The 22,242-nt window shown below is 36.8% G+C and overlaps 1 protein-coding gene and 1 long non-coding RNA gene across 9 annotated transcripts; one reads left to right on the top strand and one right to left on the bottom strand.

Annotated features, from left to right (window-relative positions):
- Positions 46-21,179, top strand: CEP89 (centrosomal protein 89). 6 transcript variants are annotated; one of them, XM_021408411.1, is made up of 19 exons: positions 46-200; positions 1,331-1,437; positions 2,650-2,805; positions 3,403-3,610; positions 4,902-5,004; positions 5,721-5,749; positions 6,207-6,261; positions 7,601-7,816; positions 8,185-8,327; positions 8,692-8,742; positions 9,789-9,872; positions 10,740-10,843; positions 11,608-11,723; positions 12,815-12,995; positions 13,654-13,821; positions 14,470-14,611; positions 16,743-16,832; positions 17,567-17,736; positions 19,151-21,179. In XM_021408411.1, the coding sequence occupies exons 1-19, from the start codon at positions 162-164 to the stop codon at positions 19,380-19,382; spliced, it is 2,394 nt and encodes a 797-aa protein (XP_021264086.1). In that variant the 5' UTR covers positions 46-161; the 3' UTR covers positions 19,383-21,179. The 6 variants fall into 6 exon arrangements, with proteins under 6 accessions (XP_021264086.1, XP_021264085.1, XP_021264087.1 ...); XM_021408410.1 differs by having other exon boundaries at positions 10,740-10,960; XM_021408412.1 differs by having other exon boundaries at positions 10,740-10,960; positions 17,567-17,740; positions 19,151-19,188.
- LOC110404295 lies at positions 1,738-13,723 on the bottom strand. 3 transcript variants are annotated; one of them, XR_002442146.1, is made up of 5 exons: positions 13,587-13,723; positions 11,261-11,503; positions 10,703-10,796; positions 3,401-3,538; positions 1,738-2,230 (listed from the first exon to the last, which is right to left on the bottom strand). It is a non-coding gene; the product is annotated as an uncharacterized LOC110404295 (long non-coding RNA). The 3 variants fall into 3 exon arrangements; XR_002442147.1 differs by lacking the exon at positions 13,587-13,723 and adding an exon at positions 6,072-6,202 and having other exon boundaries at positions 11,261-11,601; XR_002442145.1 differs by lacking the exon at positions 13,587-13,723 and having other exon boundaries at positions 11,261-11,601.

Below are 22,242 nucleotides of genomic sequence, written 5' to 3'. Positions count from 1 at the left end.
GGCGTGCCGCTGGTTGGTTGCTAGGACCGCAGTAAGGTGCGTGCTGATTGGCGGAGCGCAAATACCCAGCAAATCCGCAGCGCTGTTGCTAGCAGGTCGGTCGCGCCGGGAGAAGCGTCGGGAGGAAAAGCGGAAGGCGGTGGAGCGCGTCCTCAGCCACGATGGCATTCGTTTTCAGGAGAGGCCGCAAAGGGCCCTTCGTGAGTACCGCCTCGGGCAGGCGCGGAGCTCCGGGTAGCAGTTACCGCAGTTTGTCCCACAGGGGCCGTGGAGTTCAACCCACGGCCCCACGCATCCCCACCCCAAATCCGAACCCCTTGTTTGAGGGCGGTGTCCGGACGCCCCTGGGGCTCCGGCGGCTCGGGGCAGCCGCAGCGTGCCCGGGTCCTGCGCCGTGCGGGGCTGCTCCGCGTCTGATGCAGCGCCGCTATACCGCTTCCTGAAACACAGAAGTCTTTCCCAGTTTTCCTGTTAATTTTCCTGTTAGAGAAGGTATTACAGAAAAATTCTCCATAGCAGAAATAGCAAAAACCCGACGCCTGTTATATACCATAAAAAAAGTAACGGCGATGTGGAGGTGATGGACGTTATGGAGACAGTGCTGGCTGATACCAGCGGAGAGGATAAGAGGCAATGGGCACAAATTCAAACACAGGAAATTCAACATAATTGTGAGAAAACCATCTTGTGACTGAGAATGCGGCCCAGCACCAGAGCTGCCTGCCGGGGAGGTGAGGGCGGCTGAAAGATAGCAGGACAAATAATGGCTATTTGCCATTATCTTTTTTTTTTTTTTTTTTTTTTTTTTTGCGTTGGGCGTGCTGTTAAAACCTCACCACGATTCAGGCTGAGCATTTATGACTCTGAGACTTGTTCAGTGAAGCGTTTTCTTCCCCTCCTACTGCAGTGACTGAGTGTTACAAACCTTCTGTACAAGAGTGGGAATAACACTGTTACTGCAAAACGAAGTTCAAATTATTTGAAGTACTTCTAGTACGCCTCTTTTTCTTATGTCCAAAAAGCAAGACTTAAAATGAGTATACTGCAATTCTGATTTTGCAAACAGCGTTGTAATGAGTGGAGAACCTACAGTCATTGGCATACAGTAGTTATGTAAATGACATTTCTAACCTTCATTAGCAACTATTCATACATGCTCTGAAGTTGCACTTAAAACCATTTCAAGTCTTCTGTTTACATTAATTGCATGTGAACGTTCTTCCCTTTTACATTATTTTGCAAAGTTAGTTTTTGTGCATGTTCAGTTCTGTACTTTTTTCATTGTGATCCTTGAAGTCATTGTCAACTAATTTTATTTTAAATCGTTTAGAAACATATAGCTCATGGCCTGGTCCCCGCCGCCACCATAGCTCCTAAACCTGCAGTTCCCCGCACCCCTCCCCCTCGTAGCCCAAACCCTTCTCCAGAAAGGCTCAGGTAGGTTTTGAGTTGTTTCTTTTTTTGTTTCATCAATTGCAATAGGCAGAACTGCATGTCTTTGCTGTAGTGTTTACATAAGCCTTCTCATAAACAGAATACATTTTTTAGGCAGAGCTGTTCCAAAGTGTGATAAGAATTAGGACAATTACCTTTCTACGTAACTTATAAATCTGAGTCAATTGAAGACAAATGGGCTTTGTAAAGCTAGGGCCATTTCTAAATTGGATGCTAGAGCGTAAGACTGGAGCAGTGCTAGTACCATGAATGAAGAACTTCCCACACCTTAGAAAAGCTAAGTTAAACATTGCTAACTTACCATTTTATTGCATTAGAAAACAACAACAAAAAAACAGGGACTTAAAAACTTGTATGTTAAAACACTACTAGATTTGAATTAGCGGTAACAGGCAAGTAGCACCAAGTGAAAATATAAATTTAGTTTCATTTGTAGTACCTTGCAGTTTTTCTTCTTTGCTTTCTCTGTGTTTAATTCAGTTCTGGTTGTTTTCTGCATTCTTTCTGGTGTCTGTATTATTCCTGGTCAATTCCAGTTCATTTCTTCTTTTTGACCTCCAGTTGCTGTCATTGTTGTTACAGCTCTCATCATTCCTCTCCTTTGATCTTTGTTCCCATTTGTTATTCATCTTCATCTTCCTCTTCACTCTGCTCTGCAGCATCCCACTAGCAAGCACTTCCATCTACTTACACTTGCACTGGTTTGTAATGCTCCAGCATTTACGCATAGCTTCACAGTCATCAATAATGACATCAGCAGTTGTGTAGTTTTCTCCTGGGAAGCAGGAGACAAAATAGCAAAATATGGCACAGGTTCTCAGCATGCCGCCAGGTACTGTAGTTATAACTGAAGTGAATGCTAAGTACTGTCAATTTTTGGTGTGAATTCTAGAAATGTAATTCAGTATATTGATTTTTTTTTCATGCATTTGATTTAGGAAAAACTTGATAGGTATTTATAGTGTACTATAATGTACCTGCATTGTAAGAGCATACCTGGTTTTGCACGTTACCTTAGAGTTAACTGGTTTAAATCCAGTCCCTTAGCAATTTCAGAGTTGTTAATGCTTATTAACTTTGAACTTTGGCTTTTCTTAAATAGTGAAGACATTTTACATGGGAAGAAGATATAAAGGGTGCAGCACAGAGATGACAGCAATACTGTATTGTTTCTTTTTTTCTGTTTTCTTCTAGATCTGCTTTAGCAGCAGCTATCCTTGCAACAACCCTGACAGGGCGCACGGTTGCTATTCCTCAGCCTCGGCAGCGATCGCTTTCTGAAGGGGATTCTGCCCACATAGAACAAGAGGGCTTTGAACCATATGCAACAGTCACAGAGCTCAGAATGGGGTAGCATATGCTTTCTGTTTTGCTATCTTAAATTACAAATAAAATCTGCCAATTATAGAATTTTATCTAAGAGTTACTGAAAACTAATCCAAATTCTAGTGTTAAAACTCGTTCCTTAAGCTTAGTTTTTTCTTACACTTAATTTATGAAGTCCAAAATGTCCCCAGTTCTTATTCTATTTCTCATAAAGTGATGTATACAGTCCTCAGACAGGGAGGTCAGGATCGTACAGCTACTGCGAGTAGAAATGTTATTATTTCTGCCAAATGCCTATCAGTTATCCAGTTAATCACTGAAGAATCATCTGAATTATATCAGGTAATTCTTGTGTGCTAAACAATTTTTTCAGACTATTCTTGCTGTAAAATTAGCAACCTTTGATCTCTAGTGTGGCATTTTCTTTCAGCTAGAAAAGAAAATACAGTTCCAGTATTGTCTGTTTTAAAATGTATGCATAGGTTAGATTCCTTGTTTGCAACTAAAGAAGCTTACAGTTTCTTTCTGCTGTTGGACTTGTGTATATTCTCAGACTGATGACTCTGCTTTACTAGCATTTAGCAACACCGAAGCAGGTTTCAAACTGTTTTCTACTTACAGGCCCAACTGGAAACTTGATGGCAGTGACAGATCTCCTGTACAGTCACTGGAAGTAACAGGCAGCTACTGTGAAGATGAGGACATGGAAACCTATCTATCAGATGGTGACAGGGAGGCAGAGGCAGAGTCCAGCTCTCTGAGTAACGAGAAACAGGGAGAAAGCTTTAGCACCAATGCTATTTATGCTGTTCCCTGTAAAAACAAAAAGGTAGTATGTTCAATCAGTTAATTCCTTTAATTCTTTTAATATATTAGTGTGAATATTAATTATTATTAAAGCTTGTTATTCTCTTCTTACTATTTACTTGTTCATTCAATTTTTATTTTACATCTTTTCACAGTTTACTCTTAAACATGTTAAGTTTGTCTGTGATCCTCACAGATTCCTTATATGATTATCAGGACATTTTTCTTAATAGGAAATCACTGATATTGTTGCTCTAACTACAGATTTAATAGAAGTACACGTTTTAATCTTGTAAAGTGTCCAGTATTTTATTGAGAGCATGATATTTAAACACTTTTAGGTACATTGATAGCTCAGTAATTGATTCAGAATTGTGCTAAGGAGCAGGACCCATTCAGAGAGAAGAACATTCAGAATCAAACAGAAGACATGACCTTGTGTCTTAAAGACCAGTGGATTTTTCTGTGTTTAATGCATGGAAGCAGCTTAAGACTGCTGAAGTCACATTTAAAGTTCCGTCTGAATCTCTGTCCAAAGTGCTACAAAAACGTAACAAAAAGGAAGTAACTGAGTAGTAGAGAAGGAATAAAATGCTATGTATGTGAAAGGAACTGGAAAACACCCCTACGTGAAGAGACAGTAATCAGCAAGAGAGGAGAGGGAAGAAGGGGTGTGTTACATACATGGGATGTTGCTAGGCAATCAACAAGGGAAAACAGTTAAGACAGCTAAAAATTATTCATTAGTCATTCGAGTACTGTAACGTTGTAGATAAATGGCAGAGCTTTTTTAAAGAGTAAGTTTAGATATAGAATGGCTTGGTTTGGAAAGAACCCTAAAGCCCATCTAGTTCTAACTCCTTGCTGTGGCAGGGCTGCCTCCCCACCAGCTCAGGCTGCCCAGGGCCCCATCCAACCTGGCCTTAAACACCTCCAGGGATAGGGCACCCACAGCTTCTCTGGGCAGCCTGTGCCAGTGCCTCACCACCCAAGGTGCAACACAGCGCAAGCAAACGTATGATAATTTCACAGATTCTTTGACTGAATAAGGTGAAAAGGAATACTGCCCTATGACAGACTGGATGATCCAAGCTGTGTACCTGCTGCTGATCATGGAAAAGCTTATATTTTACGTATAGTCCTGAAGCCAGAAAGTATGTTGTATCATTTATTATCTTAAAATTCTGGAGTATAATTCTGAATGTGACTGAGACATTATTATAGTAAAGGTTTCATACACATATCAAGACGCTCTGTCATGGGCTGGCTTAACAGTGTTATGATTTAGATGGCCTTGTTGTATTTCTACACAGGAAGAGTTTCAACCATCTCCCAGTAATAATGCTGAGAAGAAAGAAACATCTCATAAAGCTCAGTTTCAGGTGCTGGTGGATGAGTCAAACGTGCAATCTGAAGGTAAATAAGTTTAAGACAAAATGCCTTACCCTTTGATATCATGGGAGAAAATGATTTTTGATCAAACTAAATTTAACATAATGATATAGTCCCTTAAAAAAAAGTGCTCAAAGAAATGTTACTAAGTAGCCATTTCTAGTTAAAGAAAAATAAGAATTCACATAGAGGGAAGACTGCTCTGTATTCACTCTATAACTGAAACTCCTAAACATCCAGTAACAGTCAGTATTAAAAACAAAACATCTAAATACCAAGAAGAGTAATTGTCTGGTCTACTACAGTCATCCTCTATCACGTCTCTGATATACGTGCCACAATCAATCCAGTTTGTTCTCTGAACACTACTGGAGTGTTATGGTACTCAAAGAATGGAAACAAAACCCCCAGAAGTACTAACAACTACCAGTGTTAGAAGACGTTAAGGAGATAAAGAAAATATTTTTAGTAGATTAAGAAAATGATATGTCTGAAAATCAGCTGTAAGAACATTTTTCTGAAAACAATTTCATTTCTTCCATGCTTATATTTACACAGCGTGAGTGGTAAAGTAATGCATCACAGTATTCTAATACACCTCTAAGGGGATTTCAGAAGGACTTTCTTGCACTTATTTGTAGTACATGATGTGTACTTAAGTAGCCATATGTACCCTTAAAATTTAGACTTACCCATACTTTCATTCTTAATTAACCCACAGATCTGCTTTTCTTTAACAGAAAGCAAACAGCTTGGCTTCAATTCAAAGGTAAGACTCATAAGAAAGTTTATCTGTGATGCATTCCAGAAAATATTGCGCTCTGGTGTTATGAAGAGCTGACAGTTTACAACTACTGTTTCTGACTATCCAAGAGTCTCTCATACAAACTAAAAAGAGGGAGCAATATTCAGATTGTTAGGTCAAGAAACTTGGTTTATTTTTTAATCTATTATGGAATTGTTTTAAGAACTGTACATCTTTGACAATAAAAATGAATACTGTTTCAAGTGTTCAGGAGTGACCAGTAACAGTGCTAAGTAACGACAAGATGTCAAGACAGATAAATGACAAGTGCAGCAGTGAATCCAACCTTCAATTTTGTTGATATCGAAGAAGCTGTTTCAAAAGTTCTGTTTCTTAAGTTCTCTAGCACTGATGCTGTTCAGTGTGTTTCAGATAGGGTAACTCAGAGCAAACTGTCTCTTTTCTGTTATTTCCCTGCTAGGAAGAAAAACCATTAGCTGAAAGTCTTATCTGGGAGAAGCCTCCACCATCCCCAGGTACTTGGTTTTTCTGTGACATTACTACAAATCTTCACTTTAAAGAATGCATGTGTTTATAAAAATACATTTTCCTGCTTGTACTCACTAAGACTAATTCATTAAAAAAAAAAAAGTATTTCCCCTGTGCAGAAGAGGAAAAATGCTGAGTGTTCTGTGATATGTATTAAAACAGTAGTTTTGGCTTTTTTACTTTGGGTATTTAAGTTGTTTTTATTTTCCAATCTAAGTGACATTTTTTAATATGAAGGAAATGATTATTAAACAGTAGAACGAAATAAAGTTATACTGGACTTCTCTAGTCCCCTAAATTTTATCCATGTTAGAGGCTCTCACCATTACTAAGCATCCCACTGCAACTGACTGGTTGACTTGAGGTGTGTGGTCTGTCTTTAGCTGCTGCTTCAAATGTATGCTCCTGCATCCTTGTAACAAATTCAGGCACAGCACCTCTGTGCTTGTCACAGGGAGAAGGTATCTGCCTGTCATGAGTTCATGGGTTTTTGTGTATTTCCATGGTATCTCACACCTTCTCACATGAAGTAAATAGTGTGACTAAACATGTGAAGCTGCTATGTCTTCAGTAACAGAGCTCTGTATATCACAACTAGTTATTTGGTTTCATATATATATTCATATACTAAGAAACTGCGACTATAGTAAGTTATATTCACATCAGTGTACTATTAGATTTTGCTGTCTCAAAGTCTGTCATTAATGGTGAAACTGCAGCTTTTATTTTAATAGGTAAGCTCTTTAGTCCATATGGCTGAAAAGAAAAAAAATGAAGTAAATCCCTTATTGCTAATGCAACAACGATCTGTATTTCTGCAGACAATTTAAAATTTTACTTTTTGAGGACTGTTAAGTAACTTCTGTGCAGTAACAGAACAGTGAAACTTGTTCAGTGGGAAGAAGAGCAAAGCTTTCGTTACATACTTGATTAAAACAGAAGGGGGCACAGGAAGATCAACTAACCTGTGCAGGCATGGACACTTTGCTTCCTGCAGTGGAAGTTTGTGTCTCACCTCTCTGGTTATCCATGCTAGGGAGAGGAAAATGTAAGTGCATTTTCCTTGTGCTTTAAGGAAAGAGTTTGTTTTTTTTTTCCGTAGTGTCTCAGAAAATGTGAATTTGGAGCTACTCCTCAATATAGCTCTTCTCAAATACACTTTTTTCATTCTTTCTGACCTTAATCTTCTAGAAGCCATGCGTTGATTTATATATCTTCTGTAGTATCATTCATGCTAATAATAGAAAAAATGGATTATAATTTGCTGAAACTTGCTATCTTTGAGTCTAAATACAATTAAAATATATTGAACTGTGGCATCTACAGATGTCTCTATTCGTGCAAGGCAAGCACGAGAAAATATGACTAAAGAAAAGCTCAGAGAGCTACAACAAGAAAACTGGTCTTTGAACAAGGCGTACCAGGCTGTGGGCCAACAACTTGAGGGAATAAAACAGCAAATGGAAGAACAGCAATTAAAACTGAAGAGACTAGAAGAAGAAAACAGAAAACTTAAAGCTGCAAAGATGATACAAAATGAAGGTGGGAGAAACATTCTTTCAATATTAACTGTTAGTGATCTTGCTTGATTTTTCTAATTCCTTGTAATCTATTCCCGGGGCAGTGGGTTTCTGTGTTACAGATTTGAGCAAGTAGTGACGTAGAAGGATTTTTCGTACAATGTTTTCTGCATTGGTGGATTTTTGTCAAGGAATAACTGGAGGATCATGAGAAAGAATGTTGTTCCGTGTTCTTTGTGTTAGTAATTTTTCATGAGTTTATTCCCCAGCAGTTTTGAGATGTTCTCTTGTATTTCTGGCTTACTGAGATTTTTTTTCCTTAAAATTAACAAATTAATGTTAACATTTCTTGACATTTGACTGAAATGGATAAGGTATTTGTTTTAATAGGAGAGACTACAGAATTACTTTCTCTGAGGCAACAAGCACAAGAACTCGTAGATGAAAATGATGCTTTGAAATTGACAGTCCATCGTTTGAATGTAGAGTTAAGTCGCTATCAAACTAAATTCAGGCCACTGACCCAAGAAGAGGTAAGAATGTTGGCTACAACGGCAGGCTGTATGGAAATGTCCAGTTGTGCTTAAATTCACCTTCGAGTTTTTTGGGGGTAAATCCAGATAAAATAACTTCAGTCTACAAATGGCATAGGCTTCCATTGAAATTTAGAATAAGTACTTACCTTTAAGTCTAGCTTTAAAAAGTCAGCCTATGTTAGTAAGATGCTGAAATTTCAGTTTTGCTGACTGTGCACGTGTTACACATGCAACACATGTAATTAGAAACATAACCTTGTTTGGGGGTAATAGTTACAAGTTGTACCCTTTTGCAGTGACTAATGTTGGTGCTTTAAAAAGCAGGAAATAATTTCAGTTTCTTCTTAAATATCTTCCTTAGCATCTAAAAATAAATAGTTTGCCCATGGAAGGACCACCACCCCCATGGTTGGTAAGTAGTATATTTTTGCTTATCTATTCATTCCTTTCCAAGTAAAGGAATAGAATTTCTTTACTAGAATCAAAATACTCAAACTTACAGGATGTTATTTAGTTATGCCGTTGAACTGTCACATAGTGGTAGAATATGATGAACGTTTGTTTCATGAAAAGGCAGATGCAGGGCAAGAATTTGCAGTGAATATGTACACCTCTGGGTGAACTCATGATAAGCTACAAGCTGCATACAGTTACTAAATTTGTACTCATGAAAGCAATTTAAGTACAGCTACCCTGAGAATCATAAATACCATCACATAGTATTGTCTGGTGTATGTTTTGCTCCAAGGTCTATTACTTATTAATCTTAATTGTTATTCTTCTCCTGAAATTATTTTAAGTAATACTAAGATTCTATATTTTAGTGATCCTGATGATAGAAATGATCACAGGTCCACTAGTAGAAAGTAGCATGCAAATCATCCACAAAATGCTTAGTTTCATTGATACCCATAAAATTAACCCGTATCTCCTCAGTCAGAATGAGGAAGGAGCTGGTGTTAGGCAACGCTCTAGGTGACTGCCTGGGCAAGGAAGTTGCTCCAGGTGACCTCCAGAGGTCCCTCCCAGCTTCACCAATTCTTTTGTTCTGTGATGTGCAGCATGTGAAGATGAATTTTCCAAGTTGAAATGTCTAGGTTATAACTGGCTGATTAATTCTTCTTTATGTACGAATTTTCTTTAGTATGCGTTCCTGTGAGAAAATAACTTGGTTTCTAGCATGAACTGCAGAGCAATTAAGCACAAAGCACTTTCATGTCCCTTTGAAAGTAATGGTATTTTGAATTTGTGCAAGTTTACTTAAATTATCTGTTCTGTAATATAAGGAGTTCCTGAACTATTTATTCCACCTTCAATTATACATAGAACTAGTAGCAACTGAAAGCCCTTGGCAGTTTTTAAAACCATCAATGAAAAAGCAAGTAGAATGAGAAATTAAAACTACTGATGAGATTATGGTTTGTATTTGATTTATAATAAGATTTTTTTTTTTTTAAGCTGGATATGAAGTATTTGTCACCTCTTCTGTTGGCATATGAAGACAGAATAAAAGAAAAAGAAGATTTAATTTTTGCACATGAGGCAAGTTGTCATTTAAAGAAAAAATACTTCTAAAATAAAGCAGAAAGATCTATTTATTTATAAGGGATTTGTCAAAGCTGTTTTCTGCCTAAAATTAAAAGTGATTTAGTATATACAGTTATTTTTCTGTCTTAAAATGCTTGGCTTGTTTTTTGTCAGGTTGTTCAGACGTAGAACAGGGCACAGTACTGATATATACGGGAATTGTGGTTTCTGAATAACCCATAAAAAGCCAGCAGAAGAAAAAGTTCGCTGCTGCCATTCGTAATGGGGATGCCAGTGCCCTGTATTAGCTGGCCTTTGGATTTAGTGAATGAAGTATATTTATTTCAAGTTATTTACTGAATGGGAACGGGTACTACCTGTTTTTGCTCTTTATACGTGTATTTTACCACTGAATCTTTAAATTAAAAAATTGTTGCTTGAGAATCTTTCTTCAAACAGTGAACAAAAGTGACCAAAGATTACCAAGGCGTTCACGTTTTCTCATTTAAGCCATATATAACCAAATCCAAGGAACTACATCAGCTTCAGAGCAGAACCGTTATTCAGAATAATTTATTTCCTTCAAAAAATTAAGCCAGAGAATGAGCAGTGTTTCATACTGAAAATGTATACTATTATCTGATAGTTTCCAGAATTCATTTTCTTGAATCTACATTTTAAGATGCTTAATTCAAATGACACTTGGCAAAAAATCTGACAATTCAGATATGCGCATGTGAGCTCAAGATGAGTGACTAGTGAGATAACATGCTGCTAACATGGAATTAGAAGGGCACTCAGTCATGCATATTTTGTTGATGTAAAAATTAAAACAAAATATTTACCTCTAAATATTTTAGTTTGAATTCCTTTATCTTCCAGGAGGATATGAAGAACTTCAAAGTACAAGTCGAAAAGCTGGTGAAGGAAAATGAAGACCTGCATGAGCAATTAAATAAAAATAACTTAATTACCACTACAGAATGGCAAGTTATTTTACAAGAAATAAATGAAAAAATTACTCATTGTTTTGCTTGCTTCATGCAAATGCACAAGATTACAGATCTTAAGACTGGCAGGGGACTGGACCAGATGAGATGCAGGTCTCTTCCAGCCTAAACCACTCTGATTCTTTGACTCTAATTTACAATACCTATCTTTCTTTCTTTCTATAGAGAATTTTTTAATTTAGTTTGCAGAAAATTACTTCAAATAATTTACATTTTCAAAGTCAAGTGTTTATGTGTCTAGTAAGCTTACCTTGGGTTCTGAGCTTGCTTTCTCTAATGCTGTAATGGAATGGAAAGTACCGTGATAACAGCAGAGTGGTAAAGTCTGGCTACAGCAAATGAGAACGAGCTCAAATGCAGCAGATGCAGAAATGAAGGAAAAAAGCTGCTTACCTTCAGAAGGCCTTCGGTAGGCAGGGATCTCCAGCAAGAGACACCCTTGCCTCCACTGTCAGTCCTTGAATAAGGTCTGGGAAGGGCTGGAGCCAGGCTCCACCTCTACCAGTTACTTAGGCGCACTGCTTGCACCTGAGCTCCCCTAGGTTGGCTCTGCCTTCCCACCAGGTGCTCCATCACTGGTTCAGGCTGTGACTTAGCATTTCCACTACACTTTCAATGAAGGTTTTTCATTTGTTGCTGAAAGGCATTAAAATATAGTTTTAGTTTACACTATTGGAAGTTGGTTGTTTTTTCCTTTGGACATAAACTACAGTCATTTTATAAACTGCTTGTTATTGCAGGCACCAGCTACAAACTCAGGCCAAGCTGGTCTTGGAAGAAAACAGGCTGTTGATGGAGCAACTTGAAATTCAACAAGCTAAAGCAAAAGACAGTCACAGACAACATGTTCAAGAAGGTATGTGCTTGAGCTGCTAGTCACAGCAACTGCATGTTCTACCCCACACACGGTACTGCAGTTTTGTTGTGTTTCCCCCCCCAACTCGATAAGATGCTTATAAAGCATTACTGAATGCAGGTAAGACTACTATGAAGTCATGCTCTGGCTGTCAGCTGATAGCAAAAAGGAATGCCACTATCAGTTACTGATTATTATACAGCACAGTCTGTTTTGACTTCCTTCTTCTGAAAAAGTGACCAGAACTAAAAAAAATGGAATTAGTAAAGCAAGCGTAATTCAAGAGCACTTAGAACTTTTACACACTTTCGTGTTCAATTTAGAATGTGTGGGCTTTATCTGTTCATTTTTCTGCTTTGTAACCAATGTTTATTACTGATAAAATGTAGTTGATTATATCACAGGTAGCAGCATTTGATTTTACTTTCATAGTTTGATATTGCTTAAAGTTATATGCGTATGTCAAGAAGTAATCAGTTTGGTTACGTATTACTGTTTTATTAGAGGTTTTTATTTAGTTGAATAATTATGTTCTACACCAGCCAATTCCTCTCGATAATTTGATAGTAGACTTCTGATTGAGTACTGAGGAAAAAGAAGTCTGGCATGTTACAGTTGAAAATCCTAACATTGAAAGTAAGATTTCTTAGTGAAGCTTAACTGTTTAAAAAGCAAGACTGAAGGTATGAATTCTGTGAATCTTCATTCACAGATGAGGATGTCCTGAAAAACATTTATGTTTCATTACTATAAAGCTTACGATGAGAACCGTTTTCTTAAGTGAACCTATATAGCAAAGCTTTAATTCTGAAATTCTGTTTATCTGACACTTAATTCCAGAAACAGTTTCCTTTCTGCTTTTAAAGTTTGACTGTCCTCGTGTTTATAGTTACCTAAATGTGGAAAAATCTGGCACTTCTCCAGAACAAATTAGGACAGAAAAAGCCTGAACCATTAGAACAAAAAACCTGACAAATCCACTGTTACATAATACTATAAAGAACTGTGAATTAATATATTATTGGTTTGAGTTCCACTAAATGATTGAATTAGTTCTGCTATACCCAGTTGTGGTTTTTTCTTTCCAAAAGCTTCAAAATTGACCAAACAGATAATAGTTTTAGAAGAGAAGAAACAGAGTCAAGAAGAACAGATAGGTGACTACCAGAAGCAGCTGAAAGCTCTGTGCACTACTTGTGAAGAACTCAAGGCCAAACTGGATAGCAGAATAGCAGCAGAGGAGCACTTTGCTTTGGTGAATGACTTAAAAAGGTATGAGTTTGCATATGGTGCAAAAGAAACAATTCTACACAACATTCACACGAGCAAATCCTTTTATGCATGCATCATTCTGTGGGTAGGAATATGCTGGTAATTTTTTGTACGTTGGTAGTTACCTTCATATGTAAAGAAATGTCAGTATTTTGAAAATACTATCTTGCTTTCTATAGACAATTAAAATTATAAAAGTAAATCTCAACAGTGAAGGCATGAAAATGATAAAACAGAAGTTCTGGCACACAGCGTATTTTGCAAAGTAATCCTTTTCTAAAGACATTCTGCAAATTTGTTTTCTTTCACCCGAGGATGGTAATTTCATTGTTTCTTGGTACAATCCCTTCCCTACAAGTTCTGACAAGTAGTTTCCTCGAAAAAATAGGCAGGAAATGCATTTTGGACTGTATATTTTATAATTTAAACTATTTCAAATGCAGTCAGGATGAATTATTTTATTTATTTTGCTTGTATTATAATTCATTCACAGTTTGGTATGTCATCAGATTGTAAAACCATTGTTCGACACCACTGAACACTAAACATTACTAATGTACCTTTTTCATATCTTCAGCACGAGTGTCTTACCGTAATTCGGCTTTATACTGAAGTAGATGTATACAGGAATCCTGTTCTGTGGGGTTGGTTTTTGCAGCCATTTACAGCAGGAGCAGCAGAAAAAGCACACTGAGGTGGAAGATCTCATGGGAAAGATTGCATCACTGCAAGCCCAGAACAAGAAACTGCTTTTACAAAAAAATAACTTCATGGCTGACAAGAAGATCCTGGAAGCTGAGATGGAACAGACACAAAAAACAAACAGGTTTCTCTTTTTTCATTTTGTATTACATTCTCATTTTCTCAATACTTAAATTTCTAAAAATACCACAGCAGTAGTACCTGTAAAAATAATGTCTCACATCCCAGTGTGTCATTTCTACTTAATATAGAGCAACCGTGTCTCCTCAAATACATCTTCATCACACTTATTAGGCTTGGTTGTTAAATAACTTTGCTAAACTTTTTACATGTTGACATAAGTTTGTCTTTACGTGCAAATTAAGAATGTATCTTCAGAGATGGCAGTTAGCTATTGTGATTAGTCGTGTGTGCAGATCCTGAAAAGCAGGATATTCCAGTACCTGTAGACTTTGACGTGTACCTGAGTGGTTCAGAGGGAGAACAAACCTTCAAAAAATAACAACAATACTACTGTTGTATTTTTTTTATAAATACGAGTTTATAGCCATTGTGGAAATTGTTCTTTTGAATAATTGTTACAGCTGCTATTCATACAGCGCATTATAAAACCAAAGTTATGGGCAATGATACTTTCACCACTCAGAACATTTCAAGACAGTGTATCTTTAGTAGTATATCTGATTGTGCAAGTTGATTTGCACTTGCATTGTAAGTTCTCTTAATGTCATTATTAATTCCCAATCTGAAGATTCTCCTGTTAATTTTATAGACGATTAAAGAAGAAAATAGGTCTTCTGAAGCAGCAATTGGAGGAAGCAACCGAAAAAGAAGTTGCAGCCCATCACTATCTAACAAACCTTATCAGTTTGGTGGAAAAGATAGCTCAGGAACGCGATCATCTTATTTTCTTGGTAATTACCTTTCATTAATTTGACTAAATTGATGTTTCTGTTTCCATCTTACCAGCACAATTCTCAATATGAATTTGAATTATTAAAAAAGATTTCAGTTGACTGACTTAGCTACACAAATGGATATTGGAAAGAGGATTTACAAACAAAAGATTATTTTATAGAAGAGTGGCTAGAAATACGTACCCTAGTTTCTGGGGGTAACATAATTAAGCCTTAATTCACATCAGCATTAGGGTCTGCCAGAGTACCTATCAAGTTTAACGGAATTATTTAATCTGATTGTAGATATTGGTTTCAGATACTGAAGCGGCATATACTGAAAAATAGCATGAAACCATACATTCTTTGTATGCATTTCTGATTCAGATGGTAAGCTGTGGTCCTTCGTGATCCGTATGGACCTTCTACTTTAGATGCACATACATTAATGCTTCTTTTTAGTGAGCAGTTATTTTGGCAAAATTGTGGAGAGTTTTGGAACAACTTCTGTTTAGAATAAGTGCCCAGCTTCTGTATGAGGGGACATTTTGTTATAGACAACATTGTTTCATTTACAAGATCTCAAGGATGGTTTCAGTTTTAAGTATTAGTACTCTTTCTTCAAATTGGTCTAGAAAACTTTCAAAAAACCTTGTTAAAATAAGGCTCCTTTGGCTTCTGTTGCTGGAAGTAATGGACAGGAGAACTGCAGGTCCACCTGCAAACCACACTTCAGGACTGTGAAACCAGGAACAGTAAATATCTCCTAGAATTGAGAGAAACTCTTTCTTACCTTGCAATCTCCTGTATGTCTTCTTTCACGTATTCATCACATCACATTACAAATATCAGAGATCCAGAATTACCTGTAAGTACAAGACACGCTACTAGGCTTAATAATAACCTATTAGATGTTCAGAGTACTTTTAGCAGTAAAAGCCTGTTTTGGAAGAAAAGATTTCCCAACATAAACTTTGATCACCACAGGCATAAGCCTTGTCTTTGTAAGTGTGTAGCATTTTAACATGCTACTCTTCCTTCAGAAATGAGCACCTGAAACTAAAAAGTTTCATCCATTTGCAAAAAGCTCACAGTTTGTCCACAGAAAGCAGCCCAAACCACATTTAACTATGATACAGCCTTCTCTGCACACATATAAATGGACCCAGCAATCAGAAGCCAGGCCTACCAAACAGAATGGAATTTCACTCTTTTGAATTATATGGCCTTGTGTGTACAGATGATGATGATGATGATATGTACTTAATTTCCCTTCATTACTTCTCCATTTTGAGGCTTAGCCGTTTTAATTCTCTAGCACTGAAATTCACCTCATACAGATTTAATCCAGGAAAACAAGGAGAGCACAAAGGACAGCACTCTAAGAAATTAGCCCACATTCTTATTTAGTGAAGAATTAAAAATAACTAACCACATTTCAACAAAACAACACATTTTCTTAAATTTACTGTTTCTAGGACAAGTGACAGTCCACTGATAAATCCAGTGAAAAAGAGGAGCAATTAAGCAGGAGATTTACATAAAACATTTTTAATAGTGCAACAGTGATGAACTTTAATCCTGAGTTAGCAGCTGTCAAAATTATTTCTTTGTATTGGGTGATTCAGCTGCAGAAAAATATGCAGAATTGTTTTGGCTTACAGCATCAGTAACTATGATCCTTTCAAAATAAAGTATTATTTTGTTAGCCAAATAGTATTCACAGTTAAAATTATTAATTGAACATTAGCATGATTTTCAGGATTCTTCCTCCTTCTTATCATAGAATGGCTTGGAAGGGACCTGAACAATCATCTAGGTGCAAATCCCCTGCCATGGGCTGGCAGTCAGCTACCAGATCAGGGGAACCCGTTCCAGTGCCCCACCATGCTGAGTCTGCCTAAAATCTAACCTAAATCTCCTCTCTAAGTTTAAAGTCCTTCCCCCATGTCCTATTACTATCTGATTGTGTAAAAAGTTGGTCACCCTCTTGTTTATAAGCTCCCTTCGTGTACTGGAAGGTTCTTAGTTCTTAAGACTACTGGAACTCAAAAAAAAGAATATCTTTGTCTTCTTCAATTTATGTATTTTATCTGTTTTCTCAGAACTTATGATTATATTTAGTCATATCTACACAATATATTTGCAGGCCAAGTGCTTGGAAAACGAGAACCATGGAGTTCTAAACAAAATAGTAGAAGGCAGTTTACGCTTAGGAAGGTTGGAAGAAAAAGTGAAGGTAAACAAGTTCTAACCTGAATATTCTGTAAAACTATTTTTGTAGTAAGGTAAGTCAGCAGTAACTCTGTATCAGTGTTGTTATGAAAGATGCTGATTTTGAGTTTTTAAAAAATGAAATCACAGTCATCACTCATCCCAAATAATGTCTTACGTTGTATTTGAATACTGCATGTGTCAGCCAGGTCACTGAATGAACATCATTAACAAGTCTGATTATAGAGCAGAACATTTAATGTTAACTTTTTCCCTTTGTAATCAGAAAAGATTCAACTCAAGTGTACAGGTTTTGCATTTTTTTTTCTAAATAATCAAATACAACATGAACTATCCTGCAATGAGACTTTTTTTTTTAAGTACGTCACAATGTTTGATTTTTTTAATCAGTATGCAATTGAGAAAAATGGTTTTGTTCAACAGTTGTTTAAATAAACTCAAAATATCTATTCTATTCACAGTAACTAAGATGGTGGTCTAAAACACTCAGAATCAGTCCAATGTGCTGTATGGTATTTACTGGACACACTGGTTTTACATGCAGAACAAACTGCAAGTGTAATGACATGATAAATAGGTTAAAAAAACCAAAAACCATAATGCAACATACCTGATGATTTAAGAAAAGAATAATTGATGAGAAGACTAAACTGCAAGTGAATCTCTCACAACTTCTTTTGTTGGTAGTAAATTGCTCTCATTTCTGCTGTCATAACATTTTTCCTATTAACTCTATAGCTCTATAGAAAGAGAGCAGCTGGGAAGCTTGGAGATATCAGTCTCAAAATGACTGAGCAGGAGAAAGATTTTGCTGGGAAGACTGCTCAGTACCAGCAAGAAATGAAGCACCTGCAGTGGCTGCTGCAAGACAAACAGGAAACCCTTGATGAAGTGCTGCTGCAAAAAAAGTAAGTCAGTCAGAGGCAGAAACAATCCAAGTAGATCTGACAGGGAAGAATGGCATGGGAGCAGTCAACTACACACAGCAGCAAGCTGCTTTTATATCAGAGCCCCATATGCTATATTACTCTTCTCAGTCTCGTTTAACTGTATTGAAAATGCTGAAATGCTCCTAATTCCATCCTTCCCAGCTCCAGTACCTTTTGAAGGAGGAATTTATTTTTTTTTAAATATCAAGAAAGAATCATATGTATTAGAAACAGCAATCTGAGCCTAATTTCTGATGATTTAGGGGTCTACAATCATCAAGATGTGTTAATTATTTAATAGCTTCTTCTACTAAAGGCTGAACACTTTCCCATCCACCCTCCACAACAGCTTTCACACTGGCAGAAAATAGAATCCATCTAATCACAGAATCACCAACGTTGGAAAAGACCTACAAGATCATCCAGTCCAACCATCCACCCACCACCAATATAACCCCACTAAACCATGTCCCTCAACACAATGTCTAAACGTTCCTTGAACATCTCCAAGGTCGGTGACTCCACCACCTCCCTTGCATAATGAGTACACGTGACAGGTTCCTTTTGAATCTACCCGTTTTGTTAACAAGTGACAAATTTGCCATATGCAGAACACACTTCACTTTCTCTTAAAACAAAAAAACTGCAGAAACAAAAACCTACCATTTTGTAACTACAGTTGTATTGTAACTGCTGCTTCTTAGATGCTCACATGAAAAGCAGCTTACCTGTAAAAACTGTACATTATGCCACACTGAAGACTTATGTCTGTAGTATACTGTGTGCAAAGTCAGGAGAATCCGCAGTGTGCTTCTTTGACAGTAACATGCTTTGACTACTTATTCCAAAGTGAAGTCAGCAAACACTTTCAGATTCTGCATCTGTCAGATTTGTTTAAAAGTTAATCCTCCAAGAACAGTTCAGACACTCCACTCCCTCTCTAAATGTATCTGTTTCGTCACACCACTCCCACACAAACAAGTCCAGAAGTTGACATCGTTTCTATTTGGCCTCCACAAAGAGGCATTAGCTGAGCACAGAGCCCAAACTGACCTGCTGCTTAATGAGACTTCTTTAGCCAGTGGACAAAATACAGAACTCTTGATATCTGGCAGAAGATAAGGTGCATGTATGACAGAAACATACCTGTTAGAGGAAGCAGAACTGCAGTCACAACATTTTGATCTCACAAGTGTTGCTCTTTGCGTTGAACTAACTTCAGTCCTGACATTATATTTACTAGGCTTTAAAAAGCAAAATAGGATTTAATTTGAAATCAGAACATTTCAAGCATCTAAATATATGCATTGTGTAATTTGCTTGTGCACATACTATAGTTGCATACTGCTGAAAAGTGCCTCTGAAATTAAGATTTATATTCTTTTTTTCCTAGAAAAGTAGAAGGTGAACTTGAAGTCATTTGGGAATCCACATCCAAAGAAAACAGGAGAATGAGAGAACTCTTACATAAATCTCTGGGAAATAACAATATGTGGAATACTGTTACAGGTAATGATTCATACCTGGATGAAATTTCTCAGAAGGATCTTCTTTATGGACATGATTTTGGCTACTGTGATGTGAAACAATCACCTACTAAAAATGAAACTCAACAACAATCTTAGCAATAAGAATAAAGATAGCTTATGCATCTCACCAAAGATAGGATTATTACAGAAAGAACTTCGTGCCTGGATTTGACAACACTGAACAGTAGAACAGTTACCTTCTTCAAAATTAATGTATTTTTTAAGAGTCATTAATATGACAACAGCATATTCTCCAACTATAGTAATTATGAATGTAAATCTACATATTTATTTTTTTTTTTGAAGAAAAGGCTGTTCCTTACTCAGGCAAAATGTGGTACAGTTCCAAATTAACATAAAACAACTATCCAGTTAAAAAGCAAAACAGCTGATAAGCTTGGAGTTGTAACACAGGCAAAGCACGTACCTGGTGTTAGATTAACTGAACAGCAAAAAGAAAGCCTCTGTGTGGTAAATAATGTCTTTATTATACATCTTAATTAAAAGGCCAAATTTCAGGGAATTCCTTCAGTATCACCAAATAAACTATAGATGAAATACAACCAAAACTGAAGAAAAATCCAAACAACTTTGGTGTCTGTTCTCTGATCTTAATATCCTGAGTTGTGAGGATGTTCTTATATTGGGCTGCCTGCCCAAGATCTTGTTCTTTCAAGGACAGAAATATTTAACTGGAAAGCAGACAGGACACAAATAGCTTGATGGTGTGTGAAAGCGCAGCTGTCCACAAAGCAGAATTGTAGGACTCCAGCCATTAACACTTTTCCTAACACAGTTTTACCAAGGTTGATGAGATGCTGACAGAGAATGCAGTCTCCTCCTCCTGACTGAGCAGTGTGAATCGCACTTCAGATTCAGCTGCTTCGCAGGAAGACGCACTGACTTCTTCCAGAGCATCTTCTGTAGCAGTGCCAGCCCTTAAATTGTATGATAGATATTCATCTTCTTTTTCTTAAGAATTGTTTTTTCACAATACTGCACATCAATATTCAAGTAATTCAGTATTAAGTCATATTACTAAAGTTTTGGAATTCATACATAATTTTTTTGGATCAGCTTTTTGTTTGTTGCTTCATTCCCATAATAAAAACCCAAATGGAAGCAGAAAATGTTAACTATACTGAAATCTGTAACTATAGTGGTTGTATAAAACTAGAAATATTTAAGCATCACACTGACTTTGATAAAGGTAACAGAAAAAGCACAAAAAGTTAAATACTAAAAAGAATACATACTGTTACTGTGATGGCCCAGAAAATTTCCTGTGTTCTTGAGGCATTTTCTTTCATAGCAAAGTAAACCCATGAGAAATCAATACTGGGAATTTATCAATAATTTACAAAAAAATCCTTAAAAATTAGATGCATTTTTAATTTGTAAAACACGCTCCCCATACATACACAACATTGAGGTCAACTGCTTGTAAACATCACCCAAGGTGGATGAACTCTGGATGTGAACACCAAGCACTGCTAAGAAGCTTTAAGCACTTCTACAACTTCTCATTACGAATCAAAGGAAATGCAGTTACGTACTATTTGAAAACTGGTGTCATAAAAGTGAAAGATTATTTAGTGATAAAAAAGTTTATGCACACTGGATTCTCAAAGCTTTCCAAATACAGTCCCTTCTGTCACTGCTTAACCCATTTACCATGCAATACAATAGCGCCACTAGGGCATTATCTGCTGTCAGTGGAGATAGCACCTAGGCAGGCGTATATCCAACTGATCTGGCAGAAGTTTTGGTAATGCTTGGGAACAGCGATTGAAGTTGCCCAAAATAAACCTCATTCTTTTAATTACCAGGACTTTGTACAGTTTTTGTTAATATGTTTGCATGTGTTCAATAAAACTGTTTTTTTCTCTACCACTGGGAAATAAAGGTCCTTCAGTTTGTCCTTAGGTTAATACACCTATAAACACAGTTGCTAAGTTACATTTTATTACAACTTAGATTAGGTAAATAAACCCATCTAGAACAAGGAAAAAATGCAATGTAAAAACCAGAGACACTGAATAATAGGTAGGACAGGCTGAACTTCACTGTTCCAGCACAAGGGCTTTTTATTTCACATACTGAAAATATGTTGAACATACTTTTTTCACATATTACCACAGAACACAGGCATTTATCAAGCAGAAGCCTTGATTCAAGCCAGGTCACTAAAAGTAGTAACAGAATACTTTGGTTCCATTTGAAATCAGAAAGATGGGTTAGGTAAGAATTAAGTTACCACACGGAAAACTGAAAACTTTTGTTTCTTTATCAAACAGATGCTATCATAGAAACACAAGATCTGTCCTTCTGAAATTATCAGAAAACATTCCTCTTCATTTTTCATTAATTCCCATAATGATGCACCATCAATGTAACAAAATTTTTTACACCATGATAAAATAATCACAATTTGGCCGCCAGTGCTGAGAAGCATACACTATAACATACTTGACATTATGTTCGAGTCAAGTGAGTGACACAGAATACAAACAGTGCTTCTGAAACTTATTTTAATTTAGGAAAGGAGCATGAAGACTGACCAATTATAAATGAAGTGCTGGCAGGCAGATGAGTAAAGAGATGGATTCATCTCACAGTGGTGTAGAATACAGTGTAAGAATGCAGGATCAGCAGTTCGGAGAAATGGCAACCAGGAACTTCACATGATGTGACTGTACAACATAGAATTACACTCTTCTGTTTCAACTGTCAGATGTGACTAGCTTCCTTACCTTTTCCCTTTTACAGCCACATTAAAAACCCAATTAAAAAACGCTGTGCGACAGAAACCAGAATTAGTATTTGAAAGATCTGATAAAGAAGTTTATCTTAGCAAAAGGAATATTCCTCTTGGCCAAAAGCTAGTAGTCTAGTTGTTTCCATCTCTCACTTCTGAAGAGAAATCTGCAGCTGCCATTGCTATAACACCACCACA

Source organism: Numida meleagris, chromosome 10 (genome assembly GCF_002078875.1).
Source record: "Numida meleagris isolate 19003 breed g44 Domestic line chromosome 10, NumMel1.0, whole genome shotgun sequence".
In the NCBI taxonomy this organism is placed as follows: Eukaryota; Metazoa; Chordata; class Aves; order Galliformes; family Numididae; genus Numida; species Numida meleagris.
Note: the sequence above shows the minus strand (reverse complement) of the source record. Positions and strands in the feature narration are given on the sequence as shown.

Bases quoted from the DNA above. Each gene is read 5' to 3' on its own strand.
- CEP89 (XM_021408410.1), top strand. From the start codon at position 162: ATGGCATTCGTTTTCAGGAGAGGCCGCAAAGGGCCCTTC. The intron at 3,611-4,901 runs GTAGTATGTTCA...ATTTCTACACAG, and splicing joins TTCCCTGTAAAAACAAAAAG to GAAGAGTTTCAACCATCTCC. The intron at 10,961-11,607 runs GTCTCTTCCAGC...TTGTTATTGCAG, and splicing joins CTGGACCAGATGAGATGCAG to GCACCAGCTACAAACTCAGG.